General features: G+C 40.6%; 1 protein-coding gene and 1 long non-coding RNA gene across 2 annotated transcripts in view; one reads left to right on the forward strand and one right to left on the reverse strand.

Moving 5' to 3' along the window:
* mmp17a (matrix metallopeptidase 17a) overlaps nucleotides 1–10223 on the forward strand; it is a 382482-nt gene extending 372259 nt beyond the window's left edge. The window contains exon 10 of the mRNA XM_061876701.1: nucleotides 4178–10223. Within this exon, the coding sequence (XP_061732685.1) occupies nucleotides 4178–4506 (329 nt within the window). The 3' untranslated portion in view covers nucleotides 4507–10223. The remainder of the gene's footprint in view (nucleotides 1–4177) is intronic.
* LOC133536288 (uncharacterized) overlaps nucleotides 1–20113 on the reverse strand; it is a 47770-nt gene extending 27657 nt beyond the window's left edge. The window contains exons 1-2 of the long non-coding RNA XR_009802435.1: nucleotides 20064–20113; nucleotides 19871–19975 (exon numbers count right to left, since the gene is read on the reverse strand). This is a non-coding gene — a long non-coding RNA (uncharacterized LOC133536288). The remainder of the gene's footprint in view (nucleotides 1–19870; nucleotides 19976–20063) is intronic.
* Between the last annotated feature and the right edge of the window lie 6791 nt (nucleotides 20114–26904).

The raw sequence follows: 26904 nt of genomic DNA on the forward strand, positions 1-26904 counted from the left end.
TTTAGTCAGCCACCGATTGTGCAAGTTCTCCCACGTAAAATGATGACAGAGGTCTGTAATTTTCATCATAGGTACATTTCAACTGTGAGAGACAGAATGTGAAAAAAAATCCAGGAATTCACATTGTAGGAATTTTAAATAATTTATTTGTAAATTATGGTGGAAATTAAGTATTTGGTCAATCATTCAAGGCTCTCACTGATGGAAGGAGGTTTTGGTTCAAAATCTCTCGATGCATGGCCTCATTCATTCTTTCCTTAACACGGATCAATCGTCCTGTCCCCTTACCAGAAAAACAGCCCCAAAGCATGATGTTTCCACCCCCATGCTTCACAGTAGGTTTGGTGTTCTTGGGATCCAACTCAGTATTCTTCTTCCTCCAAACACGACGAGTTGAGTTTATACCAACATGGATACATGGATGATACAGCAGAGGATTGGGAGAATGTGATGTGGCCAGATGAAACCAAAATACAACTTTTTGGTATAAACTCAACTCGTGGTGTTTGGAGGAAGAAGAATACTGAGTTGCATCCCAAGAACACCAAACCTACTGTGAAGCATGGGGTTGGAAACATCATGCTTTGGGGCTGTTTTTCTGCAAAGGGGACAGGACGAGTGATCCGTGTTAAGGAATGAATGAATGGGGCCATGTGTCGTGAGATTTTGAGCCAAAACCTCCCTCCATCAGTGAGAGCTTTATATGGTTGACCACATACTTCTTTTCCACCATAATTTACAAATAAATTATTTGAAATTCCTACAATGTGAATTCTTGGATTTTTTTTCACATTCTGTCTCTCACAGTTGAAGTGTACCTATGATGAAAATTACAGACCTCTGTCATCATTTTAAGTGGGAGAACTTGCACAATCGGTGGCTGTCTAAATACTTTTTTGCCCCACTGTATGTCAATCAAACCTTTAATAAAGTGATCACTGCAAACTTGTGCGTTCTTCTACTCTGCTCCCTTGTACTGAAGTGTGTGCCACTTATGTTGTCGTCTTTTATAAAATCTTGCACTCTTCCACCATTGTTGATTACCTCTTGAGGAACTCTGAATAAACGTTGATCCTTTTTGCGATTTTATCGGTTCATGCAGCTGAAAACAACGCAAGCATAGATGGAGTATCAGGGTATCTAGTGTAACAACCTTCATAACCCCATTTGTACGTTACTTTTACAACCGTTTATGCTTTGGGATTTAGATATGCAATACTGTATATCAAACAAAACATAACACGGAGGTGATGAAACAACTCTCTTTATTAACAAGCTAAAACAACAACAAGCTGAACTGTCCTGTGTGCGCTGCACATGCAGAAGTCCCTTTGGTGCCCTCACAAATGACAAGATATCCCCAAAATCTTTAACTTTAGTAACCATATTGCTACAATACTAAACATTTTAAAAGGAAAATCAACTTGCAGTGCATTATCGGCAAAGAGCCTCTCGCATCACAAGAGGAGACAAAAGATCTGACGGAGAGAGAGAAGGGCCGTGAAAGAAGTCCTCTTTGGCATATTTTTCCAGAAAAGTCTGTTCTCATCACAATACAAAAACTTGCTTTGGTAAGAAGCCTACTTGCTCATTTGCTTTAAAACGAGAAAGCACAAAATGGGTTCCAGCTGGACACAAAATGAATGAATGAAGCATTCATAAGCGGAGACATATTTAGCGCGATCTAAAGGCTGGTAAATCGAAAAGTTCCTCAATAAAGGGGTTTGTGAATAGTAGTTCCTCTGTTACCCAGCAGGCTTAGCGTTGTAGACCGGACAAGGAAGTAGGCCGCAGCTATATGGGAGGGCGACATTTGTTCTGTTTGAGGAATTAAGAGTTGATATATTGTTACACCTGGCTGTTTTTGCTTTGTCTACATAAGAAACTAACATACATTTTGATTAAAGTTAAAAGTTTAAAGGGTCACGTTCTGACGTCACCTATGTAGTAAAGTCGCCATTTTCTCAAACACATTACAAACACCGGGTCTCAGCTCTGTTATTTTCCGTTTTTCCGACTATTTTCTGGAACCTTGGAGACATCATGCCTCGTCGATGTGTTGTCGGAGGGTGTAACAACACTAACAGGGAGGAATTCAATTTGCACCACTGGCCCAAAGATGCGAAAGTGGCAATAAATTGCACAAAATTTGTTCAAAATACGAGGGTGTGGGGAAAGCCGACGAAATGGTCAGTCGTTTGTTAAAGTGGACTTTCAAATCAGTTTGCTGGATTTGAATAAGAGCAGTGCTTCTCATTTATTTTCTGTTACGCCCCCCCAATGAGAAGAAAATATTTTGTGCCCCTCCCCCACTCTCTACTGTGACTATAAATAGTATAATTTGTCGTTAAAATTGTTATAACTATACCTCTGCATAACATTGTAATACGTGTATTAATAATAAAGGAAGCAACACACGGGCCTTTTCTTCATCTCCCAATGTGGTTACAGTAAAGCCAAGTGCTACATACACTTCATTATATTCTGGTACAACAAAAAAAGCAGAGGTAAGAAGGGGGCACTATTTGAGAAGGACTGAATGTGAGTGTGAATGTTGTCTGTCTATCTGTGTTGGCCGTGCGATAAGGTGGCGACTTGTCCAGGGTGTACTCCGCCTTCCATCCAATTGTAGCTGAGAAAGGCTCCAGCACCCCCGCGACCCAAAAGGGAATAAGCGGTAGAAAATGGATGGATGGATGGATGAATTAGAGGCACATGGCAGGGTTAATCTAAATTAGTGCAGGTTAAAGCGATAAGTGAACAAAAGTAAGCATCAGGATGACATTTTGCACAATTGTAGACTGACCATACGTCCCCTTTTGCAGGACTGTCTGGGGTGTCTGGGCGGGGTTTCTTATATGCCTCAAATGTCCGGCGTTTTGTTTTAAGGTTGCGTGTATTTCCAATGTGTGTCCAGGGTTAAGAAGGGTTAAAAACAAAACAAATTGTGAAGGTGTGCACACGCAGCAAAGTTGTGAGGGAGAGGGAGAGTCAGAGAGAGCGAGAAAGAGAGGTAGTGGATTGATGGTCGATCAAGGCATACTTGGTCAACAGCCATACTGGTCACACTGAGGGTGGCCATATAAACAACTTTAGCACTGTTACAAATATGCGCCACACTGTGAACCCACACCAAACAAGAATGAGTAAAAACTTTTTGTAAGGACATCCGCACCGTAACACAACATAAACACAACAGAACAAATACCCACAACCCCTTGCAGCACTGACTCTTCCGGGACGCTACAATATACACCCCCGCTACTCCCTACTTCCTCCCACCTCAACTCCGATTATGTCACATCAAATATTCCACTTTGAAAAATTTTTTGGTGGAATATTTTGCATATTTTGTGTGTTTGCCAAACAAAAAACATAGTTTTGTTTGACAAAAAAGGGCGGAAAACAAACAAACAAACAATAAGACAACATAAAAAAACTCAAACATTTTGAAATGAGGAATAGATGTGAAGTTGATGTCGACTCCAGAGATTTAAGTGTTAAATATAAAATATATGTATGCCCTGGCACACCATTATCATCATTTCATGACCCAAGCAAAACACTTTTTACACTTTTATACTGAAATAAATACACCTACAACTTATTAAATAAAAACATGGAAAAAACTAGCAGCAGCGGTAAAGTTTAGATCCATGAAGGAAAGAAGAAAGTGAATGAATGTTTATAACTGAATACATTTACATATGCATTCACATTTGTCTTCTTTTTATATTATTTCTTTTAATGAATTAAGTAACGTTTATGACAACCTTTTTCCAAAACACAGTATATAATGTGAGATATAACAGGACAATGCATACGTTTATCATTTGTTTTCAAAACGCTTACAAGAAAGTGGAACCCCAAAAATTTACTGTGGGACCCCATTTTTATGGCTTGTTGGGGTCCATGGGACCCCTTTTTGAAAATTCCTAGCGCCCACACTGCTGTCAACAGAGGAGAAAAAATTATTTATTTAAATAAATATATTATTTATAAAGCAAGTTCAAGTATCAATGGCAAATGTTCACCTAGTCCCGGCCTTGGCACGCATATATTTGTCCTCTTTTTGGGATTTCACATTATGGTAAGCCTACACAATTGCTGCTCGCCTGATTTCACTCTTTTGCACCTTTGTGTCTCCTTTGTGCTGTATCAAATGTTTCTGTTCCAGGTTCGTCCTACTTCTTCAAGGGGAAGGACTATTGGCGTGTGCCGAGCAGCGACATGGAGGTGGAGGCGGGCTACCCGCGCCTCATCGCCAAAGACTGGCTGCTGTGCACCGAGATGCAGTCGGACTCTCCAGGCGCCGAGTCCAAAAGCACCGAGACCAGAGTCAACGTGCACCATCGCCCGGACCACGCCGAGAACGGCTACGAGGTGTGCTCGTGCACGTCGGACACGGCGTCGCCTTTAGGTGCCCGCCCCTCCCCGTCCTCCCCCCTGTGGCTGCTGCCGCCTCTCTGGACGCTCTCACTGGCCCTCCGCTCTCAACCGCTATGATGCCAAAACACAGAAGTACAGAAAACTCACTGGAACATTCTCTTTACAGAAGTACTGATCGGTAACATTATTTATTGCTCAAGCCATTTGATGTGAAGGCCTTGCAGAATACTGTACAGTCAATGAAGGCTCAGGTGGAATCCAGTCCAGTTTAAATGAAATGGTGGATGAGGCTTTAAAGGGGAACATTATCACCAGACATATGTAAGTGTCAATATATACCTTGATGTTGCAGAAAAAAGACCATATATTTTTTTAACCAATTTCCGAACTCTAAATGGGTGAATTTTGGCGAATTAAACGCCTTTCTATTATTTACTCTCGGAGCGATGACGTCAGAGCGTGACGTCACCTAGGTAGTCAATCGGCCATTTTCTCAAACACATTATACACATCGAGTCAAATCAGCTCTGTTATTTTCAATTTTTTCGACTGTTTTCCGTACCTTAGAGACATCATGCCTCGTCGGTGTGTTGTCGGAGGGTGTAACAACACGATAAGGGACGGATTCAAGTTGATTTACGTAGAATGTGCATCGATTAGCACGGCATGCTAATTGATGCTAACATGCTATTTACTAGCGATGCTAAGGCAGACATAGCACGGAGATGTATGGATAACCTGCAGATGCATTTCCAAAGATTAAGTCAACAAAATTACAAAGGTGAGTGTTGTTGATGTTATTGACTTATATGCTAATCAGACATATTTGGTCGCGGCATGACTGCCAGCTAATCGATGCTAACATGCTATTTAGGCTAGCTGTATGTACATTTGAAACTATATTTGCATCCAGTGTTTCCCTTCACCCACATTTAATGCCAAACAAACACTTACCAATCGACAAATTTAAGTTGATCCAGTGTCACAAGATGAGAAACTTCCAATCGTTGGTCTGCACATTTTACCAACGATGCTAAGGCAAACACTGCCGAATAGCTTCTATAGCTATTCGCTTAATAGCTTCAGTTTCTTCTTCAATTTCGTTTTCGCTATCTGCCTCCATACTCCAACCGTACGTTTCAATACATGCGTAATCTGTTGAATCGCTTAGAATCCGAGTTAATGTCGCTATATCTTGCTGTGGTAACCACCACGTTGTTTGTATTGGCATCACAGGAAAATGGACAGTGTCTTTGCAGATACCGAAAATCAGGCACTTTTAAGCTTTTTTTAGGGATATCCCGGGCTGGGTAAAATTTTGAAAAAAACTTGGAAAAATAAAATAAGCCACTTGGAACTGATTTGTATTGGTTTTAACCCTTCTGAAATTGTGATAATGTTCCCCTTTAAATAAAATAAGTGACACAGAAAGATGAGGCTCAGCTAAAGTTTACAGGAAAGGTTCTGGTTTTAGTTACATGGAACGATGAGGAGAGTAAGCATGTGATAAGGAAGGAATAGCTTGACCTTTTTTAAGACACATTCTGATACTGTTATATCCAATTAATGAAAGGCTTTTGGGAAGCAGACAGGAAATTACAGGTGACTTTTGGCATTTAGGTTAACAGATACAGTTACTGATGTCATCAGGAGAGCTGTAAAATCCAATTTATTACGCTTCTGATGTTTCTGTCGGTGGACCAAAATGTACATTGCAGTCCACTTTACCCTTTGTTAGGCAAGAAGCCCCCCACAAGCCCTCTGCCATGCCTTGATATAAGGCAGTAAAACTATTATTGTGATATGTGTTCATTTAACATGCAAACATGCAAAGGATGTCCAAAAGCGTTCAAAACCTGGACAATAGGCCTCATTCACTTATTTTATGTTTAAATTTGAGAAAAATCTGTCAGATTACTCAATTTTCCTACTACCAGCACATGAGGTGTCAGGTTGGAAGTCACGTGACACGGGTCTTGCAAAACAGCATGAAAAAAGCAGTAAACTGGGCTACCTCGTAATAATACAACATAATAAACACTTCAATGCGACCCGCTGGATGTTTTCAAACTATAAGTCCAAAGGTTAAAAGGGAACATTATCACCAGACCTATGTAAGCGTCAATATATACCTTGATGTTGCAGAAAAAAGACCATATGTTTTTTTAACCGATTTCCGAACTCTAAAAGGGTGAATTTGGCGATTTAAAAGCCTTTCAATTGTTCGCTGTCGGAGCGATGACCTTTCACCCGTGACGTTACAATGGGAAGCAATCCACCATTTTCTCAAACACATTACACACACATGTCAAATCAGCTCTGTTATTTTCCGTTTTTTTGACTGTTTTCGGTACCTTGGAGACATCATGCCTCGTCGGTGTGTTGTCGGAGGGTGTAACAACACGATCAGGGACGGATTCAAGTTGACTTACGTGGAGTGTGCATCGATTAGCACGGCATGCTAATCGATGCTAAAATGGCAGAAATGGCAAGAATGTGTGGACACTCAAAGCAGATGCATTTCCAACAATAAAGTCAACAAAATCACAAAGATGATGAGTTTTGTTGATGTTATTGACTTATGTGCTAATCAGACATATTTGGTCACGGCATGACTGCCAGCTAATCGATACTAACATGCTATTTAGGCTAGCTATATGTACACTTGTAGCTATATTTGCATCCAGCCTTTCCCTCCACCCACATTTAATGCCAAACAAACACTTACCAATCAACGGATTTAAGTTGCTCCAGTGGTCAAAAGATGCAATCGTTGGTTAGAAGGCGATCGCCGAATAGCGTCAATAGCTATTCACTCAATAGCTTCAGTTTCTTCTTCAATTTCATTTTCGCTATCTGCCTCCACACTCCAACCATCTGTTTCCATACATGCGTAATCTGTTGAATCGCTTAAGGCGCTGAAATCCGAGTCTGAATCCGAGCTAATGTCGCTATATCTGGCTGTTCTATCCGCCATGTTTGTTTGTATTGGCATCACTATGTGACGTCACAGAAAAATGGACGGGTGGATTTACAGATAGCGAAAATCAGGCACTTTAAAGCCTTTTTTAAGGGTTATGCCGTGATGGGTCAAATTTAAAAAAAAAACTTCGAAAAATAAAATAAGCCACTGGTAACTGATTTTTATTGGTTTTAACCCTTCTGAAATTGTGATAATGTTCCCCTTTAAAATCTGCATGACTTAACTATTTTTCTAAAGAACTCTTGTTTTCAGAATGAATTGAAGTAATTTATTTACAAATGAAAGATAAAAAGTGAACATGTGTTGCTACTGGAACTGTTATGATGTAGAAAAGGGGTCAGTTTAAATAATCGCTGCTTCTTCCTACTCCTTTTTCGGCCATTTTGTAAAGAAGAATTAAAATATGTGATACCGAAATAGTATACATGTTCAAAATAAACTGAAACCAACCAAAATGAGGATAGTTAGCATGTCTAAATAATGTAAGACATGAGTTACCGTATAAAGCCCTCAGATATCCATATAAGTTACCAGAGGTGGGTAGTAACGCGTTACATTTACTTAAGTAACTTTTTGAAAGAAAAAAATGTCAGTCGTTTCAATGCAACATACTTTTTTTAAATTTTACTTAAGTATTTTTGTGAAGAAGCAACGCTCCTTGTACTCCGATTGTGACATTTATCTACATAATATATATTTATAATATATATTTATAACATATTGATTAAGACTTGCAAAGACAAATTACCGTATTTCCTTGAATTGCCGCCGGGGCGCTAATTAATTTAAAACCTCTTCTCACTCCTGCACTTACAAAAGGCATGCAGTAAAAGTAAGCATGCGCTAATTATTTTAAAACCTGTTCTCACTACGGCACTTACCAAAGGCATGCAGTAAAAATTTGAATGTGATGTAAGCTTGGACCTTAAATCCTACTGAATAGCTCTTAATCTTCTTCCCTTTATGCGATTTCAAATTACCTGTATTGAAATCAGCCTCCTCCATTTTGAAAATGATGACAGGGGAAATGTCACTCGTGACGTCACGAGTTTGACCAGGTGGTAATACTAAGCATGCGCTAATTATTTTGGGAAGGGAGTTTGACCCGGCAGTAATTCAAGGCAGGCGCATACTATATGCCCTGCGGCAATTCAAGGAAATACGGTAGTTTTGTCAGCAAGCCTTCTTCCGGCAGGCACTGTCACATGACTCTGTTTAGCCAATCCAACGTAAGCTTTAGTGTTGTTTGACTGCGTTTGACCAATCAAATGGAGCCTCACGCCGGGGATCCAATCAGAAGTATAACTACTAAAAGTACTATATTTTTCACCGGGACACACAATTCAGTATTTTGTCGGGTTGTCACCATAAACGGTAATAATGACGACGGCGGCAAAATCCCCGACGGTTAGTATTACTCTTTAAAATTAAAATGGACTACGAAACTGAGAATGCTAAGTGCACTTGATAAACTCACGGCGGACTGACTGGTGTTGACAGCTCGAAAGCTTAAAGGCCTTCTGAAATTAGATTTTCTTATTTAAACGGGGATAGCAGGTCCATTCTATGTGTCATACTTGATCATTTCGCGATATTGCCATATTTTTGCTGAAAGGATTTAGTAGAGAACATCCACGATAAAGTTCGCAACTTTTGGTCGCTAATAAAAATGTCAGACGATGACATCACAAGGGTGAGGGCTCCTCACACATTCACATTGTTTTTAATGGGAGCTTCCAGCAGCAAGAGCTATTCGGACCGAGAAAACGACAAATTCCCCATTAATTTGAGCGAGGATGAAAGATTCGTGGATGATGATATTGACAGCAAAGGACTAGAAAAAATAAAAAGTAAAGTTAAAAAAAAAAAGGCGATTCCATTGCGACGGATTCAGATGTTTTGAGACACATTTACTAGGATAATTCTGGGAAATCCCTTATCTTTCTATTGTGTTGCTAGTGTTTAAGTGAGATTAAATAGTACCTGATAGTCGGAGGTGTGTGTCCACGGATGTGTTGAGGCCAGTCTCTGAGAGAAGTCGACGGCATCTGCATGGACGGCGCAAGCTCAGCTGATCTCCGGTAAGAGGCGACATTTACCACAATTTTCTCACCGAAACCTGCCGGTTGACAAGCGATCGGGAACCATGTTCGCTTGACTCCTCTGATCCATAGTAAAGCTTCACCTCCGGGAATTTTAAACAAGGAATCACCGTGTGTTTGTGTGGCTAAAGGCTAAAGCTTCCCACCTCCATCTTTCTACTTTGACTTCTCCAATATTAATTGAACAAATTGCAAAAGATTCAGCAACACAGAGGTCCAAAATACTGTGTAATTATGCGGTTAAAGCAGACGACTTTTAGCCGCAAATGGTGCTGCGCTAATATGTCCTCTACAGTCCGTGACGTCACACGTACACGTCATCATTCCGCGACGTTTTCAAGAAGAAACTCCGCGGGAAATTTAAAATTGCAACTTAGTAAACTAAAAAGGCTGTATTGGCATGTGTTGCAATGTTAATATTTCATCATTGATATATAAACTATCAGACTGCGTGGTCGGTAGTAGTGGGTTTCAGTAGGCCTTTAACTGCTAACATGAAAACAAGAGACATACTTGGTCTCAGTGTGTTTATTTATTTTAGTTATGTTTAAAAAGCTTTTTGAGCACATTCTACATTACTGCGAATAATAATGACAACCATGATAATTTTGATCACAATAACCGTGATATAAAATATATCTTTACGTCCCTCTCTTTATGTACACCATTAAAGAACTGTGATTGGTTATATTCAGAAGTTGTCCCACTTAACGACAAGACAACATTAAATATGATTTTGTTTCTGACAACATTTTCGTCTCGTCTTTATACATTAACTAAAATGTCAGTTAATTGTGTTATTGTCTTTGTCAACGTGCCTTTGTTTTGATTAGATATCTTATTATTTTCACCTGCTCCAATGTAAAGAAATTATATATATAAAAATTAACAACTTCCAGCCCAGGGAATGATGAAAGGACCTTCTTTACCATCTACCATGAATTGATTAACGTGGACCCCGACTTAAACAAGTTGAAAAACTTATTCGGGTGTTACCATTTAGTGGTTAATTGTACGGAATATGTACTGTACTGTACAATCTACTAATAAAAGTATCAATCAATCAATCAGTCAATCTAAGGACACACAAAGCCCTTGGTTGCCCATGTGAAGAGGAAACATAAATATGTCAAAAAAAAAATAAAACTTTTTTTTTTTTTTCAAATATAACTAAAAAATAAAATGTATTTGAAATTTCAATAAAATATCAGAAAACTATATGGAAAAAAAATAATCAGGTTGTCCTGTCAGTAATTATTTGCTGTATTTTGACCATAATTGTTCTAAAACTTCAAATTTGTGTTGTGTTATTCCACTGTAAATATATTTTTTGTCAAACAGATTTTGCCATTTTAAAAATAAACAAATGTCAAAGTTCATATGATATATAACCCAATGTCAAACAGAACATCTAAGTTCTGAATTTTTCAAAGAGGATAAAAACGTTTAAGATTTATATTGTTTTTTGCTTTTTTTTGCTCAATCAATTTAAGTCCTAAACAAAAGTACCACCCCTATAATGTTTAATTACTACATTTTTATCTTTTGATGAAATTATATCACACTTTAAATTAGTATAAATTTAAGTTATTTTACTCCTTTAAACCTGAGACATCTGATCAAAAGGCTTTTAAAATTGTGAAAATAAGATTAAAAAAAACCCAAAAACATATTTGATAATTTTATGTTTCAGACTGAAGTTTAAAAATTTGAAGGTGGGATAAAGTTTTTTACGCCCTTCAAAAACTTCAGGCCTTTTGTATACTGCAGGGGTCGGCAACCCGCGGCTCCAGAGCCGCATGCGCCTCTTTGGCAACTCTGATGTGGCTCAGCTGCACAATTGCCGACCCCCCCGATTGTTACAGGGGGATTCCGGTTGTCGGAATCTCTTACGGACATCACACAGGGTCAATATTCTTCGATTTTCACACGGACAACAATATTGAGGCTGTGCCGTGATGGCTTTACTTTTAGCGCCCTCTACATTTTGCCGCGTTTCACAAAATAAAGAAGACAATGGGAGCCGCAACCATTCTCGCGTATAACCGCTGGTGGTCACCCATATAACATGAATAAGGGCATGCCATGAAGCCATAGCCTTTGACGCCTTCTACAACATGTACAGACATCTTGCCAGTCCAGTAAAATGTTGTATGTGGCTTCCGCAGATACATGCACACGACTGCAAGGCCTACCGGGTGACACAGAGTACACTGAAGGTTGTGATATAAACAACTTTAACGCTCTTACTAATATGCACCACACTGTGAACCCACACCAAACAAGAATGACACATTTCGGGAGAACATCCTCACAGTAACACAACATAAACGCAACACAACAAATACCCAGAATCCTTTGCATCCATGACTATTCTTGACTATATTATACACCCCCGCCCACCTCAACCGACGCACGGAACGGGGGAAGGGGAGCGGGTTTTGGTGCTAGCCGGGTGTATAACATAGCCTGAAAGAGTCATGGATGCATGGCATTCTGGATAATTGTTATGTTGCGTTTATAATGTGTTACAGTGCGGATGTTCTCCAGAAATGTGTTTGTCATTCTTGTTTGGTGTGGGTTCACTGTGTGGTGCATATTAGTAAGAGTGTTAAAATTGTTTATATCACAACCTTCAGTGTTCACTGTGTCACCCAGTATGCCTTGCAGTCGTGTACGTGTATCTGCGGAAGCCACATACAACATTTTACTGGACTGGCAAGATGTCTGTACATGTTATAGAAGGCGTCAAAGGCTATGGCTTCATGGCACGCCCTTATTACTATTACATGGGTGACCACCAGCAGATATTCGCGGGAATGATTGCGGCTCCCTTTGTCTTCTTTAATTTGTGAAACGGGTCAAAGAGGCTCTTTGAGTGGTCAAGGTTGCCGACCCCTGGTGTACTGGTTAGTTTCGACATAATTAAAATAGGACGTCTCCGGATGGTTGGTTGAACATAAATGAGTGTGAATGAGGCCCAGTGGTTAAAGTGTTGGGGGTAATGACATCCAGTGCGATGCTATGCCACCCCTCTAATAACAGTGGTTAGTGAAATGACAAACTACATGAAAGTGATGGTGACTGTTAGTGTTGTCATGCCTGACAGTAAAAGCTTCTAGAAAGAATAAACCGAGACAGATGGCGACTGACACCTTGACGTATCTGACAGGTGAATGAGGTTGAGGTTGTCAGCTGTACAGATGTCACCAGGAAGACACGCTAACAGCATGCTGGATGGACGCCATCTCACGCTGGAAGATGTTTGAAGGAGGACTTTCTTTTCATTCTGAAAAACTGCATCTGTGTCGTGGTTATCAGAACTCCTTGCTCATGGATTCTCGTCATTTTTAGCGTCCGACACAGAAGCATCGGCTTTGATATGAATACATGCTCTGTTCTTTCACCTCTCGACTATTTTTAACTGGATTCTTTTCAGCCTCTCGCTCTATCTGACTTGCGTTGAGCTGCAGTTTGAAAAGTAAAAAGACATATTTGAGTTGTTCTCAGTTGAGTGTATATTTCAAGGTGTGTTTTGTAATGTAAAATATTTTTCTAACAAAATAAATTGTCACACTGTTTGAGAGTAGTTCGTTCCGTGCTGCACGGATGATTTGGAGCCGTAAGTTCACGCTTCCTGCTCGCAATTGCAAGGATTTACCTGACTGTCCCACTGCTACTCTTACATCACATTGTAACAGACATGGCAAAGCTCCGTCCACCAAATCAATGGATAGCAGTCTTTCTTACACTTTACACGAGAGAAACTGTTGAGACCGTGCCCACCAAAAGGGGAATGTGGTGAAAAGTTGGCTATTATGGGCTGTTTTACATACCTCAATATAATAACCATATCAAATAAACTTGCCCAACGTGTTAAGAATAGGAAACCAACAGTCCACTACTGAAATTGCATGAAGGGTAAATTGCCACACGTCTCAAAAACTGACCCAAAAAGAACGGTGTGGCTCACGTTAGAGCAGCAACTTGAAGGTTCGAGGTTCGATTCCAGCTTTCGCCATCCTAGTAACAGATGTCCTTCATGTAAGTAAGTACCGTATTTTTCAGAGTATAAGTCGCTCTGGAATATAAGTCGCACCTGCTGAAAACGCATAATAAAGAAGGTGAAAAACATATATACGTTGCACTGGAGCAGGGGTCAGGAACCTTTTTGGCAGAGAGAGCCATGAAAGCCAAATATTTCAAAATGTATTTCCGTGAGAGCCATATAATATTTTTTAACACTGAATTCAACTAAATGCGTGCATTTTTAAGTAAGACCAACATTTTTAGAGTATAAAAAGTATCTTATTCTTTTTAATAACATTGTTATTCTAAAGTTAACCAAAAATAAATATAATACTTCTTACCCTTAATGCGACATCTTGGACAGGTGCGATAGAAAACGGATTGTTGGATTAAAATGCATGAGAATGTTTTATAATTTGAATGTTATTTTTAACACTGTGATTACCAGCGGAATTATTCATTACTTATCGTGTTAAGCAACGTCAGCTATGAGTTATCTGAGATCCAGATGCAGTCATCAAAAGAGCCACATCTGGCTCTAGAGCCATAGGTTCCCTGCCCCTGCACTGGAGTATAAGTCGCATTTTTTGGGGAAATGTATTTGATAAAACCCAACACCAAGAATAGACATTTGAAAGGCAATTTAAAATAAATAAAGAATAGTGAACAACAGGCTGAATAAGTGTACGTTATATGAGGCATAAATAACCAACTGAGAAGGTGCCTGGTATGTTAACGTAACATATTACGGGCACCTTCTTGTACGCCGTGGTCTGCTGGGGCAGCGGGCTGAGAGTGAGGGACGCTAACAGACTGGACAAGTTGGTAGAGAAGGCCAGTAACATGGTGGGAGTTGAGCTGGACTCTCTGGCGGTGGTGACAGAGAGGAGAAGTCTAGCAAAAGTCCTAGCCATTATGGTCAACACCTCCCACCCACTTCACTCGGACCTTGCGGAGAGAATGAGCACGTTCAGTGGAAGGCTCAGACTCCCAAAATGTAACACCAAACGACACAGGAGGTCCTTCATACCGACAGCCATCAGACTGTATAATGCATATGTTCCTTAACTGCACTTAAATGTAGGATATATGTAGAATATATTTATATTATTCATATATTATATATATAATATATGTCATATATTATTATTATTGTTTATTGTGAGCGAACTGTGGTGCTGAATTTCCCCCAGGGATCAATAAAGTACTTTCTATTCTATTCTCTATTCTATTATGGTAAGAGTCATTCAAATAACTCTAACATATAGAACATGCTATACGTTTACCAAACAATCTGTCACTCCTAATTGATAAATCCCATGAAATCTTATACGTCTAGTCTCTTACGTGAATGAGCTAAATAATATGATTTGATATTTTACGGTAATGTGTTAATAATTTCACACATAAGTCGCTCCTGAGTATAAGTTGCACCCCCAAACTAAGAAAAAAACTGCAACTTATAGTCCGAAAAATACGGTAAGTAAGTATATTGTATTGATTAAGTGCTTTTCACAGATAAAATCCCAAATCGCTGTACAAAACCTTCGCTGAAGTAAAACAACAATTCAATTCAAACAACAATGGTACCATAATAAAAAATATACAAATGGATTAAGAATGATAGTTAAAAGGTGCATCAACTACAAGCTTTACTAAAAAGAGAAGTTTTCAAATGTTTCTTAAAAGTGTCAACACAGTCAAGATCACAGAGGGACTGGTGGAAGTCGTTCCAGAGTCTGGGAGCCATAGCCTGGAATGCCAGGTCTCCACGGGTTTTACAATGAGTTTTTGGGATCTTTAGAAGACCCTGGCCTGAAGACCGGAGGCTGTGCCCTGAAGAGTAGGGGCATAACATGTCGGCGATTTACTGAGGGGACCCACCATGCAACACACGGAAAGTCTAGACTAACTGACTGGAAGCCGATGAATACTGGATAAAATGTGGCTGATATGGGTTGTTCTGGCGGCTGCATTTTGTACAGTCTGAAGTCTCTTTAGCATGGACTTGTTGAAAAGAGTGAAGAGAGAATAGTTCTTATGGACACCCTTTTGTTCTTTAGAAAAAAATATTTAAATTATTTACTTTAATATATTTTGAATTTGAATCTGAAAAAGAAAGCACTGAAACTGAAAAATAATTACCTGTAAAAAAAACACCAATCACAATGTTTCCATTTATTCATGGTCAGTGTCATTGACTGATTGACAATATCAACACAATATTTACAGTAGTTCCTTATTCTTTTCTTGTCAATACAATTATTTAAAGCAAAACAAAGTCAGTAGTACACAATGCCATCAATGCATTCATTTTCTACCGCTTATGGGGTTGAGGGTGCTGGAGCCTATCCCAAGGCAGGGTACTATCTGACTTAACAAAAACTCAAAAATACTACTCATTTAAATCCTTTAGTTTTTGCCATCAAGGTTTTTCTGTGTCTATGGAATTATTTCCTGAGTTTGTAAACATGAACAAAAACAACAAAAAAAGATTTCGAGAAAATAAAAATATCTAACTAATCCCGATCATATACTGATACTACCCTTGGTATCGACACCAACAATTAATGGATGGATTCACTCTCCTCTTACACTTCGTGTACTGGCTGTGACAACACCAACAGTTGTTATATTATCCTCTCTGACTCTTATCAATCTAATCGTTAATTTTCTGTTAAACGGTGCTTACTTTCTGCTGTAACGTAGTTCCATCTACACTTCTTAAACTTTACTAAGGACTTACTTCTTGTGTAGTTATAAGCTTGCTTGTATGCCTGCTCCTGCTTTTACTCGATGTGTAATATGTTTAGCCTTGTCCACCAGTGATAACGTTATTTGATCATGATACTTAAGGTACTAAGAGGTGCAGTTTATATGCTGTAATGGGGGGGGATTATTATTAATTTAGTGGAGTGGCTCCTCACTGTTTATGGAGAAACACAATTAGCTGCGATAGTGCCTTGTCAGCTGGGGGACTAAAAGTAAATATAGTGTCAGCCAGAGGGGGTCAGCGTTTGTGATCGGCATTAAAAGGCATTAATTAGCAATGGCGATCACATACTTTTTCATCAAAATCGTCCAAAACTAACTGTTTGGCGCAGCCCTAATATTTGTGCAAAAAAACAAGCTGCATTATACGCATCGCTGAGAGCAACAGAGGAGATAACTGATGGAAGATATCCTGTATTTACTTTAAGGCATGTACTTGTTGGTAAAGAGACAAATGCCATCCAAAAGGAGACTGTAGGCAACAAGAAACCAGACCAATGCAGCAAAGTGACATTCCTCTTTTCTCAAGTCTTTCCAGACCAGGTTGTGACTCCCATTTGTACCCCCAATCCCATGTACCACCATAATGACCAACATTGAAATATAGTAGCACAGTACGCTTAAGTGTTCATTAAAACAAGGCAGAGGTTTTAATATTACACACACTTTACCATACCATAACATACCAAAGTTATTTATAAAGCCCTTTAAAAAAACACAGTTTTAAAACAAAGGCCTGTATTGTGGCCAAACAGCTCCATTTTTGTTTCATCTGACATCACATGGACAAAGATAATACCTTCTGGAGGAAAGTTCTGTGGTCAGATGAAACAATAATGGAGCTGTTTGGCCACAATACCCAGCAATATGTTTGGTGGTAAAAAGGTAAGTGCTTTCAATCCCAGGAACACCAATCCTACCATCAAGCTTGGTGGTGGTAGTATTATGCTCTGGGCCTGTTTTGCTGCCAATGGAACTGTCACTTTACAGAGAGTAAATGGGACAATGAAAAAGGAGGATTACCTCCAAATTCTTCAAGACAACCTAAAATCCTCAGCCCAGAGGTTGGATCTTGGGGGCAGTTGGGTGTTCCAACAGGACAATGACCCCAAACACACGTCAGAAATGGTAAAGGAATGGCTAAATCTGGCAAGAATTAAGGTTTTAGAATCACCTTCCCAAAGTCCTGACTTAAACATGTGATAAATGCTGAGGAAACAAGTCCATGTCAGAAAAACCAACAAATGTAGCTGAACTGCACCAATTTTTTCAAGAGGAGTGGTCAAAAATTCAACCAGAAGCTTGTGAATGGCTACCAAAAGTGCCTTATTGCAGTGAAACTTGCCAAGGGACATGTAAGCAAATATTAACATTGCTGTATGTATACTTTTGACCCAACAGATTTGCTCACATTTTCAGTAGAGCCATAATAAATTCATACAAGAATCAAACTTCATGAATATTTTTTGTGATCAACAAGTATGTGCTCCAATTACTACATCCCAAAAACTAAGAGTTGTTGAAATTATTGGGAACTTAAGACAACCATGACATTATGTTCTTTACAAGTGTATGTAAAACTTTGATTGTGACTGTATACATACTCTATATACTCATGTATATATAAATATATATATATGTATATATATATATATATATATATATATATATATATATATATATATATATATATATATATATATATATATATATACACACACACACACATAGAGAGCAGATACAAATGATCTTAAGAGCATTGTGTTAGATAAAAGGCAGTTAAAATTTTAAAACAGTCCAAAGTCTCTATTGAACAGTAACACTGTGTTTTAAATATAGGAATATAAAACACTGTACTTTAATCAAGTGATTCTTTGGCGTACCACTAGATGGAACCCAGATGGAATACCACAGTTTGAGAATCAGTGATTTACATCATTTGACCTGCCTACTAATTTAATTCCACTCAGAAATGGATGTGATATAAAACTCATGTAAAACAATATTTGTCGATATCTGCAGTGTTCCACCCTGAGTGTGTACAAAAGTACATACTCCTTTTTTAGCAGATATGCGGCTCACTTTGTGCTCTGGCAGTCAGCAGCAGCAGCAAACATTCCAAGAAACACAACACGGCTTTTGCCCACACAATCAGCAGAGGAAGGAAAGGCCCACCCTTTTATTTCCTGTCACTGTAAACTATTCATCCATCCATTTCTACTGCTTATTCCCTTTTGGGTTCACGGGGGGGCGCTGGCGCCTATCTCAGCTACAATCGGGCAGAAGGCGGGGTACACCCCGGACAAGTCGTCACCTCATCACAGGGCCAACACAGATAGACAGACAACATTCACACTCACATTCACACACTAGGGACCATTTAGTGTTGCCAATCAACCTATCCCCAGGTGCATGTCTTTGGAGGTGGGAGGAAGCCGGAGTACCCGGAGGGAACCCACGCAGTCACGGGGAGAACATGCAAACTCCACACAGAAAGATCCCGAGCCTGGGATTGAACCCAGGACTGCAGGACCTCCGTACTGTGAGGCAGACGCACTAACCCCTCTGCCACCGTGAAGCCCTAAATCAGAGCCAATAATATGAAAATATTTAAATATTTAATTGATATTGTTTAACCACTATCATGTGTTTTTCGCTGGTTATAACTGTGATCAAAAATGTGATCATAAAAAAAAAAAAAACGGGATCATTTAATGATGGTATCTACTTGGTATTGGATCAATATCCAAATTTGCAATATCCCCCGAAACTAATGTAATGTATGCAAACAACAGAAGAAGTGTAGATAAAAACATGTAACAACAGAAATATAAACAGTAAATTTGCGAGTAGATTAATAATAGTTTTGAGCATATCATTGAACTGGAAATAATGCAATGTTAGCAAATATTTTTGCAGGGAAATTAGGAGCCTTTGTAACCTGTTTTGAAATGGTTCTATTATCATTCATATATCAAATAATATATTAAGATATACAGTACAGGCCAAAAGTTTGGACACACCTTCTCATTCAATGTGTTTTCTTTAATTGTGTATGTAAAACTTTGATTGTGACTGTATACATACACATTATAGATTGTCACTGAAGGCATCAAAACTATGACACCTGTGGAATGAAAACCATTTCAGGTGACTACTTCTTGAAGTTCATGGAGAGAACGCCAAGATCGTGCAAAGCAGTAATCAGAGCAAAGGGTGGCTAGTTTGAAGAAACTACAATATAAAATATGTTTTCAGTGATTCCACCTTTTTTTGTTAAGTACATAACTTCACATGTGTTCATTCATAGTTTTGATGAGACCAATCTACAATGTAAATAGTCATAAAAAATAAACAACATGTATTGAAATTAGAAGGTGTGTCCAAACTTTTGGCTTGTACTGTATATTGGTATTGCAAGGGGCTGCAATATGTTATCGCAAAATAGATTTTAGGTAATTTTGCCCATCCCTAGGTGACATGAATCAATTATTATCCGTCATAGGTCGAGCAGATTCATCATGGATGTGTCATTGTGTAACATTTAAGGATCCAGGCCTTAAAATGACAAAAGTAAACACACCTGTTATCTTACCGTATCGCTGCAGTGTTACGCCTCACAGTCGCCGCTCTAATGCACTCTTCTCTCTCACCTTTGTACTTTTTAAGGGGGGGCGGGATCCAAAGGAGCACACTGGTTCTGTACAGTGGAAAAAAGGTTTATACTGTGAGCACTACATTGTGTGACTACATACTACTCATTCAAGTCATCCGGGGATATGAGCCACCTTTCCGCCACCATGTTCCCCAACAGCCAGATTGCAGCAAAACGTACCTGTGGGGAGAACAAGTGTGCCAATGTCTGTGTTTTTAAAAAATCATTACAAACGGCATATGTAGTGTGGTTTGACAAAAGCCTAAGTACTACTTGTCCACCAACTGGATTTACACATGAGGCTGTGGAGTGGAACAGAAATTAAGAGTAAATATGTGTATCCCATTTGAGTTTGTAGTGGTTCCTACAAAAATGAAAAAGAACCTACTGTAATGTTATAATTTTGCACATAAAACAAATCGAATTTGAGCTTTTGTGCGAAGCAAAATGTCTGCACACATACCTGGTCGGGCGGCAGACAAGAGTGACAGGCTCAGTAAGACCAGACGGAGCAGATGCCAGGGATGTGTGGAGGGAGGTTTAGAAGAGGGTCAGAGATTCCTCTAACGCTGACCAACCGGCTGGAACCGGCAGTGACTGGACCCCAGGTTGCCGTGGAGCTAAGACAGGAACGGAAGACGTGGCTCAGTCAAGACCCAGGTGCAATTCTGGACACAAATGGGCACATGGGGAACAAAACACAAGACAAGTAAAAAAAGGGTCATTATATATATATATATATATATATATATATATATATATATATATATATATATATATATATATATATATATATATGTATATATATATATATATATATATATATATATATATATATATATATATATATATATATATATACATACATACATACATACATTTTATGTATATATTAGATTAGATAGACATCCATTGCTTTTGGTCCCCTAGAGGGGGGGGGGGGGGGGGGGTTGCCCACTTCTGAGGTCCTCTCCAAGGTTTCTCATAGTCAGCATTGTCACTGGCGTCCCACTGGATGTGAATTCTCCCTGCCCACTGGGTGTGAGTTTTCCTTGCCCTTTTGTGGGTTCTTCCGAGGATGTCGTAGTCGTAATGGTTTGTACAGTCCTTTGAGACATTTGTGATTTAGGGCTATATAAATAAACATTGATTGATTGATTGATGATAGATTAGATAGTCCTTTATTTATTCCGTCAGGAGAGTTCCTTCAGGAAAATTACAATTTTCAGCACAATCCCATTCAAAATCAAACAAACATTACAGGGAGACAGAACAGGATCGCTGACGGGTCTGCCGGCTTCCAGTGCTCCTTACAAAAAAGATGACATATAGGTAAACAAGGGGGACAGAGAATGGGAGAAAAAAATAGAAGATTAAAATAAAATAAAAAATTCGGTCTTAGCCTGGACCCTGGAGTGGGGGTGCAGACTGAGGCCAAGGGAAGAAAACAACTCATAGCCATAGTACACATCCCTCTTCCATGTGTGTAAGAGGGAAACATCAAAGAACACAGAGGACATTAAATACATTAAAGCAGCAGATACAACCAGACACTTCTACATACAGCTATGAATAAAAAGTAAAGGAAACATATCCACTGTGGTGGCCTCTGCGGTGTTCCACGCCATCGTCTGCTGGGGTGGAGGGAGCATGGCCAGAGACAGGAGCAGACCCAACAAAGCAACCAAGACAGCCGACTCCTCTCTCGGCCAGTGTCCAGTCCGCATGGTTGAGCGAGGATACGTCCAAGGTGACTGAGGTGTCCGACACCTGCTCACCCAGCCAAGACACCGCGAAGCCTCTCCGTCCCAGCACTCAGTGCTAGCTCCACAGCCCTGTCCCCTCATCTGCATCTCCTCCAGTCCCTCCAAACCGACTCCGGTGTGGCAGAAACCCAGCAGCTGGTCTCCATGGCCAAAAGGCTCCCGGGAGGCAGATCCCGAAGTCCACAAAAAAAGCACCACAAAGGTCACGAAAGTGCCACCCCTTGTCACACAGTCCCAAAGGGTCCCAAAAGGCAAAAAAATATAATAACACATGAAAACAAGAGGGAAACACAAAAGGATGACACAAGAGCACAGAGCTCCTGCCTACAGCAGCCACTTTTTTCCATCTTGGGAAACAAAACAAAAAATTAAAAAAAAATTTAAAAAAAATATATATATATATATATTAACATACATACATGCATATATATACTATATATATACATATGTACAAACATATGTGTATGTACGTCCATCCATCCATCCATTTTCTACCGCTTATTCCCTTTTGGGGTCGCGGGGGGCGCTGGCGCCTATCTCAGCTACAATCGGGCGGAAGGCGGGGTACACCCTGGACAAGTCGCCACCTCATCACAGGTTCAACACAGATAGACAGACAACATTCACACTCACATTCACACACTAGGGAACATTTAGTGTTGCCAATCAACCTATCCCCAGGTGAATGTCTTTGGAGGCGGGAGGAAGCCGGCGTACCCGGAGGGAACCCACGCAGTCACGGGGAGAACATGCAAACTCCACACAGAAAGATCCCGAGCCTGAATTTGAACCCAGGACTGCAGGAACTTCGTATTGTGAGGCGGACGCACTAACCCCTCTGCCACCGTGAAGATGTATGTATACATATATGTTAAAACACACATACATATATGTGTGTATATATATGTATATATATATATATATATATATATATATATATATATATATATATTATTTACATTTTTCACGTAAAAAAAACAAATTTTTAAGGTGCGATTACTTTTATTTTGTAGCAGGAGTAGTGACTTTTCTGTTCATTTACTGAATCCGGTCAACTTCTTTTTTTGTTACTGTTTATGTCTATATATAGACATATATTTACAGTATATATATACAGTATATTCATATATGCATATACGTACAAACCTCGTTTCCATATGGGTTGGGAAATTGTGTTAGATGTAAATATAAACGGAATACGATGATTTGCAAATCATATTTAACCCATATTCAGTTGAATATGCTACAAAGACAACATATTTGATGATCAAACTGATAAACATTTTTTTTTTTTGCAAATTATCATTAACTTTAGAATTTGATGCCAGCAACACGTGACAAAGAAGTTGGGAAAGGTGGAAATAATTACTGATAAAGTTGAGGAATGCTCATCAAACACTTAGATGGAACATCCCACAGGTGTGCAGGCTAATTGGGAAGAGGTGGGTGCCATGATTGGGTATAAAAGCAGCTTCCATGAAATGCTAAGTAATTCACAAACAAGGATGTGGCGAGGGTCACCATTTTTTAAGCAAATTGTCAAACAGTTTTAGAACAACATTTCTCAACGAGCTATTGCTAGGAATTTAGGGATTTTACCATATACAGTCTATAAAATCATCAAAACGTTCAGAGAATCTGGAGAAATCACTACACGTAAGCGATGATATTATGGACTTTTGATCCCTCAGTCGGTACTGCATCAAAAACCGACATCCGTGTGTAAAGGATATCACCACATGGGCTCAGGAATACTTCATAAAACCACTGTCAGTAACTACAGTTGGTCACTACACCTGTAAGTGCAAGTTAAAACTCTGCTCTGCAAAGCCAAACCCATTTATCAACAACACCAAGGAACGCCGCTGGCTTCGCTGGGCCCGGGGCTCATCTAAGATGGACTGATGCAAAGTGGAAAAGTGTTCTGTGCTCTGACAAGTCCACATTTCAAATTATATTTGGAAACTGTGGACGTGGTGTCCTCCGGGACAAAGAGGAAATAACCATCCGGGATTGTTATAGGCGCAAAGTTCAAAAGCCAGCATCTGTGATGGTATGGGGGTGTATTAGTGCCCAAGGCATGGGTAACTTACACATCTGTGAAGGCACCATTAATTCTGAATGGTCCATACAGGTTTTGGAACAACATATGTTGTCATCCAAGCAACGTTATCATGGACGCCCCTGCTTATTTCAGCAAGACAAGTGTTACAACAGCGTGGCTTCGTAAAAAAAGAGTACGGGTACTTACCTGGCCCGCCTGCAGTCCAGACTTGTCTCCCATCGAACATGTGTGGCGCAATATATGAAGCGTAAAATACGACAACAAGACCCCGGACTGTTGAACAACTTAAGCTCTACATAAAACAAGAATGGGAAGGGATTCCACTTTCAAAGATTCAACAATTAGTTTCCTCAGTTTCCAAATGTTTATTGAGTGTTGTTAAAAGAAAAGGTGATGTAACACAATGGTGAACATGCCCTTTCCCAACTACTTTGGCACGTGTTGCAGCCATGAAATTCTAAGTTAATTATTATTTGCAAAAAAAAAAAAGTTTATGAGTTTGAACATCAAATATCTTGTCTTTGTAGTGCATTCAATTGAAGATGGGTTGAAAAGGATTTGCAAATCATTGTCTTCCGTTTATATCAGGGGTAGTGAACCTATGGCTCTAGAGCCAGATGTGGCTCTTTTGATGACTGCATCTGGCTCTCGGATAAATCTGAGCTGGCATGGCTTTACACGATAAGGAATGAATAATTCCACTTGTAATCACAGTGTTAAAAATAACGTTCAAAATATAAAACATTCTCATGCTTTTTTATGTTCAAGAAGTTGTGTTAATGGTAAGAAGTAATTTATTTATTATTGGTTAGTGTGGGGCTTCTTCAGACCACCAAGAGCCTGTTTTAGGGTTACAATATTGTTTTATTTTATTTTTCTCTCAGTTGCTTTCCAGCAATTGTCTTTTTCTCTTTCGTCCTCACTCGCGCTCTGGCTCCAGCCTCAATCCGGTCCCTCCTCCTGGCTGCTGCCTATAACAGAGCGACAGGTGATTAGATAACAAGGCCCAGGTGGGCCATCTACGCACCTGTCGCTGATTTCGAGGCCGGTCTTGGCGACATCCCGCTTTGCTGCATGCCCGCAGGCCCCGCCCCCTCCACAGTTAACTTCAGAATAACAATGTTAATACAAAGAATAAAAGACCTATTATACTCTGGAAATGTTGGTCTTACTTAAAAATGCACGCGTTCAGTTGTGTTCAGTGTTAAAACATATATTATATGGCTCTTAGGGAAATACATTTTAAAATATTTGGCTTCTTGGCTCTCTCAGCCAAAAAGGTTCCCGGCCCCTGGTTTATATGTACATCTAACACAATTTCCCAACTCATATGGAAAAGGGGTTTGTATATGTCTATATATATACATATTTGTATATATCCATCCATCCATCCATCATCTTCCGCTTATCCGAGGTCGGGTCGCGGGGGCAACAGCCTAAGCAGGGAAACCCAGACTTCCCTCTCCCCAGCCACTTCGTCTAGCTCTTCCCGGGGGATCCCGAGGCGTTCCCAGGCCAGCCGGGAGACATAGTCTTCCCAACGTGTCCTGGGTCTTCCCCGTGGCCTCCTACCGGTTGGACGTGCCCTAAACACCTCCCTAGGGAGGCGTTCGGGTGGCATCCTGACCAGATGCCCGAACCACCTCATCTGGCTCCTCTCGATGTGGAGGAGCAGCGGCTTTACTTTGAGTTCCTCCCGGATGGCAGAGCTTCTCACCCTATCTCTAAGGGAGAGCCCCGCCACACGGCGGAGGAAACTCATTTCGGCCGCTTGTACCCGTGATCTTATCCTTTCGGTCATGACCCAAAGCTCATGACCATAGGTGAGGATGGGAACGTAGATCGACCGGTAAATTGAGAGCTTTGCCTTCCGGCTCAGCTCCTTTTTCACCACAACGGATCGGTACAACGTCCGCATTACTGAAGACGCCGCACCGATCCGCCTGTCGATCTCACGATCCACTCTTCCCTCACTCGTGAACAAGACTCCTAGGTACTTGAACTCCTCCACTTGGGGCAGGGTCTCCTCCCCAACCCGGAGATGCCACTCCACCCTTTTCCGGGCGAGAACCATGGATTTGGAGGTGCTGATTCTCATTCCGGTCGCTTCACACTCGGCTGCGAACCGATCCAGCGAGAGCTGAAGATCCCGGTCAGATGAAGCCATCAGGACCACATCATCTGCAAAAAGCAGAGACCTAATCCTGCGGTTACCAAACCGGAACCCCTCAACGCCTTGACTGCGCCTAGAAATTCTGTCCATAAAAGTTATGAACAGAATCGGTGACAAAGGACAGCCTTGGCGGAGTCCAACCCTCACTGGAAATGTGTTCGACTTACTGCCGGCAATGCGAACCAAGCTCTGGCACTGATCGTACAGGGAACGGACCGCCACAATAAGACAGTCCGATACCCCATACTCTCTGAGCACTCCCCACAGGACTTCCCGAGGGACACGGTCGAATGCCTTCTCCAAGTCCACAAAGCACATGTAGACTGGTTGGGCAAACTCCCATGCACCCTCAAGAACCCTGCCGAGAGTATAGAGCTGGTCCACAGTTCCACGACCAGGACGAAAACCACACTGTTCCTCCTGAATCCGAGGTTCGACTATCCGACGTAGCCTCCTCTCCAGTACACCTGAATAAACCTTACCGGGAAGGCTGAGGAGTGTGATCCCACGATAGTTGGAACACACCCTCCGGTCCCCCTTCTTAAAGAGAGGAACCACCACCCCGGTCTGCCAATCCAGAGGTACCGCCCCCGATGTCCACGCGATGCTGCAAAGTCTTGTCAACCAAGACAGCCCCACAGCATCCAGAGCCTTAAGGAACTCCGGGCGGATCTCGTCCACCCCTGGGGCCTTGCCACCGAGGAGCTTTTTAACTACCTCAGCGACCTCAGCCCCAGAAATAGGAGAGTCCACCACAGATTCCCCAGGCACTGCTTCCTCATAGGAAGACGTGTTGGTGGGATTGAGGAGGTCTTCGAAGTATTCCTTCCACCTATCCACAACATCCGCAGTCGAGGTCAGCAGAACACCATCCGCACCATACACGGTGTTGATAGTGCACTGCTTCCCCTTCCTGAGGCGGCGGACGGTGGTCCAGAATCGCTTCGAAGCCGTCCGGAAGTCGTTTTCC

This window comes from Nerophis ophidion, linkage group LG17, assembly GCF_033978795.1.
Source record: "Nerophis ophidion isolate RoL-2023_Sa linkage group LG17, RoL_Noph_v1.0, whole genome shotgun sequence".
NCBI lineage: Eukaryota > Metazoa > Chordata > Actinopteri > Syngnathiformes > Syngnathidae > Nerophis > Nerophis ophidion.